General features: G+C 53.4%; 1 protein-coding gene across 1 annotated transcript; it reads right to left on the reverse strand.

The window, feature by feature from the left end:
• Positions 1 to 331: 331 nt before the first annotated feature.
• On the reverse strand, positions 332 to 1563 carry KCNJ11 (potassium inwardly rectifying channel subfamily J member 11). Its single transcript, XM_040409899.1, has one exon. It carries the CDS (start codon positions 1561 to 1563, stop codon positions 394 to 396), a length of 1170 nt encoding a protein of 389 aa, XP_040265833.1. The 3' UTR covers positions 332 to 393.
• Between the last annotated feature and the right edge of the window lie 5235 nt (positions 1564 to 6798).

The raw sequence follows: 6798 nt of genomic DNA on the forward strand, positions 1-6798 counted from the left end.
AACCCCCACCAGCCGGGAGCACTAAGTGCAGAACGAGACACGATGCAGCGAGGGAGCATCTGCAGTCACTGGGTATAAATAGTAGCATGAACATCTCCCCTCCCTCCCCCCACAGGAGGAATCTTAAGACATTGCTAAGATATCTATAGGTAGGCATCTGCAGAGAACAGCGAGAAGTTAATAAATATAAAATCCTGAAAAACGTGAGGAGTCCAGCGCACACACGCACACACACACACGTCTCTACCGCCCCGTCTCTCCTGAGGGACTGTTGCTGCATAGAAGAGACCAGGTCTGGAGAAGGGATATTTGCTGCATAGAAGACACCAGATCTGGAGAAGGGATATTTGCTGCATAGAAGACACCAGATCTGGAGAGGTCATGGGTCCAGGGTCACGTTTGGTCCTCATCAAACAGTGTGAACTTTGGCTTTACCTTGATGGAGATGTTTCTTCTGCGGATGGTGCTCTTAGGGGAGAAGGAGCGAAGGTCCAGGTTACCTTGGTCTTCCTCCAGCTGCCTTGCTGTGCATGTCGGGGTGGGCACCTTGATCGTATTGCCAAATTTTGAGTAGTCCACCGAGTACCTGCCGTCTTCTTCTGCTATGATGGGCACAAAGCGTTGACCCCACAGAATCTCATCAGCCAAGTATGATGTCCTGGCCTGGGTGGTGATTCCAGTGGTCTCCACCACCCCCTCCAGGATGACAATGATCTCCAGGTCTTGCTGGTGAGTGAGGTCAGTGGCGGAGATGTCATACAGCGGACTGTCCTTGGTGATGGTGTGGCAGATGATGAGTGGTGACACCAGAAAGATGCCATTGGTACTGATGGGGTTCTCCATTTGGATATCTATCTGGTTGAGGGGCAGGACCTCTCCCTCCAGGCTGCTGGACTTCTTGACCACCTGCATGCGGATGGTGGCGCTGATGATCATGCTCTTCCGCAGGTCTCCAACCCTAAACATGAAGCAGAGTTTGCTGTTTCGTAGGGCAATGACGGCGTGCTTGCTGAAGATGAGGGTCTCCGCTCTACGGTGGGCCTGCGCCGTCTTCATGAAGATACAGCCCAACATGATAGCATTGATGACCAGACCTACAATGTTCTGAACGATGAGGACTAGGATGGCCAAGGGGCACTCCTCTGTGATCATTCGCCCCCCAAAGCCGATGGTCACCTGTACCTCAATGGAGAAGAGGAAGGCAGCGGTGAAGGACTGGACGCTGGTCACACAGGGCACAAAGCCTTCCTCGGTGTAGTCCAGGTCGCCATGGGCGAAGGCGATGAGCCACCAGATCATCCCAAAGAGCAGCCAGGTGCAGAGGAAGGACATGGTGAAGATGAGGAGGGTGTGATGCCACTTGAGGTCCACCACGGTGGTGAAGACGTCCAGCAGGAAGCGGCCCTGCTCCCGGATGTTCTTGTGGGCCACATTGCACCTCCCGTTCTTGGCCACGAACCTCGCCCTCCGCTCCTGCGCCCGGTACTTGGGCTCATTGATGTCCTCGGCTAGGCGGGTGGTCAGCACGTAGTCCTCCGGGATCAGGCCCTTCCTGGCCAGCATGACTACAGCCGCCCGCTGCCGGAGAGCACTGCCCGGGCTGCTCGGACGGGGCTCCCATCTGTGCACGCCAATCACAGGGCGGCGGGGGGTGATGGGCCGGGCGCCGCCGCCGCACGGAGCACCTGGTACCTGAAGCCGGTGCACTCCGGGACCTCCAGCCGGTACCGCCGAGCGCAGCAAACACCGGAGCCACAAGAGAAGGCAAACGTCTGCAATACGGCACCTGGAGCCGGTGGTGAAGTTCCGGGACGCGGCCGCCAGAGGGAGCAGCGAGGCCGGGAATGGCAGGAGCCGGGAGCGCACAGGTGCGGAGAGGAGCCCCGATGTGATCGCCCGAAGATATCCCCCCAATCATGATAGGATCGCCCGAAAATATCCCCCTCCCCATGTGATCACCCGAAAATATCCCCCCCTAATGTGATCTACCGAAGATATCCCCCCAATCATGATAGGGTCGCCCAAAAATATCCCCCTCCCCATACGATCGCCCGAAGATATCCCCCCAATCATGATAGGATCGCCCGAAAATATCCCCCCCCAATGTGAAAGCCTGAAAAATAACCCGCCCCAATATGACCACCCAAAAATATCCCCCCAATATGATCGCCCAAAAAATATCCCCCCAATCATGATAGGATCGCCCAAAAATATCCCCCTCTCCCATATGATCGCCCGAAAATATCCCCCCCAATATGATCGCCTGAAAATATCCCCCCCCCCGATATGATCGCCCGAAGATATCCCCCCCCCCCCGATATGATCACCTGAAAATCCCTCACCCCCTGATATGATCGCCCGAAAAATATCCCCCCCCCCAATATGATCGCCCGAAAATATCCCCCCCCCCCCCCCCGCCCGATATGATCGCCCGAAGATATCCCCCCCCCCCCCCCCCCGATATGATCGCCTGAAAATCCCTCACCCCCTGATATGATTGCCGGAAAACATCCCCTCAATATGATCCCCCGAAAATTCCCCCCCCCAGTCTGATCATCTGTAAATTACTCCCCCTTGATATGATCTCCCGAAAATCCCCCACCTCCTGATATGATCGCCCAAAAATATCCCACCGATTTGATTGCCCGAAAATATCCCCCCCAGTGTGATAATCTGTAAATTACCCCCCCTTGATATAATCGCCCGAAAATATCCCCCCGATATGATCGCCCGCAAAATTCCCCCCCCAATAAGATTGCCTGCAAATATCCCCCTATTTCACCCCCATAAAGTACTTTGTTCTCCCCAACTATCTGCCCCCCCCCCCCCCGTTTATCACCCATTCCTCATATATGTCGCGGATACCCCCCCCCCCTTAATATCAGGGGGTCCTCACTATACCTCTCCCCTGTATATCTCCGAGCCCCCGTGTGCACACTTACTTGCTGGAATAGTGAGGGTTAATGGCAGGTACTATGACACCCAGTATCCGCAGCCCGGAGATGAATCATTTACCCAGTGATCGTGTTACCCGGCGCTGAGAGATGATGAGAGTTACAGTCGCGGCACATTTTACTGAACTCATGGCCCCAGAAATGCCATATTCTTACTGCGGATGGTTGGCGATTCTGGCCGATGTCGCAGGGGGTCTGCAGGTCACGTGTTGCCACTAGGGGGCGTCCTGGAGGACAGGATGTCTGCACCCATGGCGGCCTCTGTGTATGCAGCTTTCACACTCGCTGGATCCCTTATGTATCAGCAATAAACGCTTCCGATCGCCTTATCTTTAACATAGCCAAGTCAATGGGGGACGGATCCGTTTACTATTGTGTCAGAGAAAACGGATCCGTCCCCATTGACTTAGTGCTCGTTCACACGAACGTTTTATGCGTTCCGTATACGGCCCATATACAGAACCATTCATTTCAATGGTTCCGCAATAAAAAAAACGGATTGTACTCCGTATGCATTCCGTATTTCCGTTTTGTTGAAAGATAGAACATGTCCTATTATTTATTTATTTTACGCACTTATTCAGCGCTGTACAGACATCAGCATCCGTCTGTCCCCAGGAGCTCACAATCTAAGGTCCCTATCAGTCTGTCTTTGGAGTGTGGCAGGAAACCCACGCAAACGTGCTGCCCGGTATTATTGCCCGCAGATCACGTTCCGTGGCTCCATTCAAGTCAATGGGTCCGCAAAAAAAACCTGAATACATACAGAATGTACTCCGTATGTCTTCCGTATCCGTTCAGTTTTTGCGGAACCATCTATAGAAAATGTTAGGCCCAGCCCAATTTTTTCCATGCAATCATTGTATACTCTATATGCCATACGGAAACTGAACCGGAAACACTACTGAAACAAAAAACGGATACGTTAAAAACGGCCTGCAAAACACTGAAAAAGCCATACGGCCGTGTGAACGAGCCCTTACATTGTGTGTCCTGCTCAAACCACTTTACTCTGCATCCCATGACGGAAAGAAAACCACAACATAATGCGGTTTGCTCTCTGGTATGGGAACGCAACCAAACGGAACGCATTTCAATCACCGTCTCATCAGTCACTGACCTGTCAATCACCCTATTATTATCTGTCACTGACCTGTCAATCACCCTGTCCTCTTATCTGACCTGTCAATCACCTTCTCCTCTTGTCAGTCGCTGACCTGTCAGTCACCCTCACCTCTTATTATTCGCTGACCTGTTAATCGCCCTCCTCTTATCATCAGTCGCTAACATGTCAATCACACTCTCCTATCAGTCGCTGACCCATCAATCGCCCTCTCCACTTATCGTCCACCTCTGACCTGTCAGTCACCCTCTCCTCTTACTATCAGTCACGGACCTGTCAGTCGCCCTCTCCTCTTACTATCAGTCACGGACCTGTCAGTCGCCCTCTCCTCTTACTATCAGTCACGGACCTGTCAGTCGCCCTCTCCTCTTACTATCAGTCACGGACCTGTCAGTCGCCCTCTCCTCTTACTATCAGTCACGGACCTGTCAGTCGCCCTCTCCTCTTACTATCAGTCGCTGACCTGTCAGTCGCCCTCTCCTCTTACTATCAGTCACGGACCTGTCAGTCGCCCTCTCCTCTTACTATCAGTCACGGACCTGTCAGTCGCCCTCTCCTCTTACTATCAGTCACGGACCTGTCAGTCGCCCTCTCCTCTTACTATCAGTCACGGACCTGTCAGTCGCCCTCTCCTCTTACTATCAGTCACGGACCTGTCAGTCACCCTCTCCTCTTACTATCAGTCGCTGACCTGTCAGTCGCCCTCTCCTCTTACTATCAGTCACGGACCTGTCAGTCGCCCTCTCCTCTTACTATCAGTCACGGACCTGTCAGTCGCCCTCTCCTCTTACTATCAGTCACGGACCTGTCAGTCACCCTCTCCTCTTACTATCAGTCGCTGACCTGTCAGTCGCCCTCTCCTCTTACTATCAGTCACGGACCTGTCAGTCGCCCTCTCCTCTTACTATCAGTCACGGACCTGTCAGTCGCCCTCTCCTCTTACTATCAGTCACGGACCTGTCAGTCGCCCTCTCCTCTTACTATCAGTCACGGACCTGTCAGTCACTCTCACCTCTTATTATTCGCTGACCTGTTAATCGCCCTCCTCTTATCATCAGTCGCTAACATGTCAATCACACTCTCCTATCAGTCGCTGACCCATCAATCGCCCTCTCCACTTATCGTCCACCACTGACCTGTCAATCACCCTCTCCTCTTATTAGTCGCCGACCTGTCAGTCACCCTCTCCTCTTACTATCAGTCGCTGACCTGTCAGTCACCCTCTCCTCTTACTATCAGTCCCGGACCTGTCAGTCGCCCTCTCCTCTTACTATCAGTCGCTGACCTGTCAGTCACCCTCTCCTCTTACTATCAGTCGCTGACCTGTCAGTCACCCTCTCCTCTTACTATCAGTCACGGACCTGTCAGTCGCCCTCTCCTCTTACTATCAGTCACGGACCTGTCAGTCGCCCTCTCCTCTTACTATCAGTCGCTGACCTGTCAGTCACCCTCTCCTCTTACTATCAGTCACGGACCTGTCAGTCACCCTCTCCTCTTACTATCAGTCACGGACCTGTCAGTCACCCTCTCCTCTTACGATCAGTCACCCTCTCCTCTTACTATCAGTCACGGACCTGTCAATCACCTTCTCCTCTTATCAGTTGCTGACCTGTCATATACCCTCTCCTCTTACTGTCAGTCACGGACCTGTCAGTCGCCCTCTCCTCTTACTATCAGTCGCTGACCTGTCAGTCGCCCTCTCCTCTTACTATCAGTCGCTGACCTGTCAGTCGCCCTCTCCTCTTACTATCAGTCATGGACCTGTCAGTCACCCTCTCCTCTTACTATCAGTCACGGACCTGTCAGTCGCCCTCTCCTCTTACTATCAGTCACAGACCTGTCAATCACCCTCTCCTCTTACTATCAGTCACGGACCTGTCAGTCGCCCTCTCCTCTTACTATCAGTCACGGACCTGTCAGTCGCCCTCTCCTCTTACTATCAGTCACGGACCTGTCAGTCGCCCTCTCCTCTTACCATCAGTCACGGACCTGTCAGTCGCCCTCTCCTCTTACCATCAGTCACGGACCTGTCAGTCGCCCTCTCCTCTTACCATCAGTCACGGACCTGTCAGTCGCCCTCTCCTCTTACCATCAGTCATGGACCTGTCAGTCGCCCTCTCCTCTTACCATCAGTCACGGACCTGTCAGTCGCCCTCTCCTCTTACCATCAGTCATGGACCTGTCAGTCGCCCTCTCCTCTTACTATCAGTCACGGACCTGTCAGTCGCCCTCTCCTCTTACTATCAGTCACGGACCTGTCAGTCGCCCTCTCCTCTTACTATCAGTCACGGACCTGTCAGTCGCCCTCTCCTCTTATTATCAGTCACGGATCTGTCAGTCGCCCTCTCCTCTTATTATCAGTCACAGACCTGTCAGTCGCCCTCTCCTCTTACTATCAGTCACGGACCTGTCAGTCGCCCTCTCCTCTTACTATCAGTCACGGACCTGTCAGTCACCCTCTCCTCTTACTATCAGTCGCTGACCTGTCAGTCGCCCTCTCCTCTTACTATCAGTCGCTGACCTGTCAGTCGCCCTCTCCTCTTACTATCAGTCGCTGACCTGTCAGTCGCCCTCTCCTCTTACTATCAGTCACGGACCTGTCAGTCGCCCTCTCCTCTTACTATCAGTCACGGACCTGTCAGTCGCCCTCTCCTCTTACCATCAGTCACGGACCTGTCAGTCGCCCTCTCCTCTTACCATCAGTCACGGACCTGTCAGTCG

This window comes from Bufo bufo, chromosome 10 (genome assembly GCF_905171765.1).
Source record: "Bufo bufo chromosome 10, aBufBuf1.1, whole genome shotgun sequence".
NCBI lineage: Eukaryota > Metazoa > Chordata > Amphibia > Anura > Bufonidae > Bufo > Bufo bufo.

What these genes read in the sequence shown, in the direction of transcription:
- KCNJ11 (XM_040409899.1), bottom strand. Translation starts at nt 1,563, where the DNA reads ATGCTGGCCAGGAAGGGCCTGATCCCGGAGGACTACGTGCTGACCACC.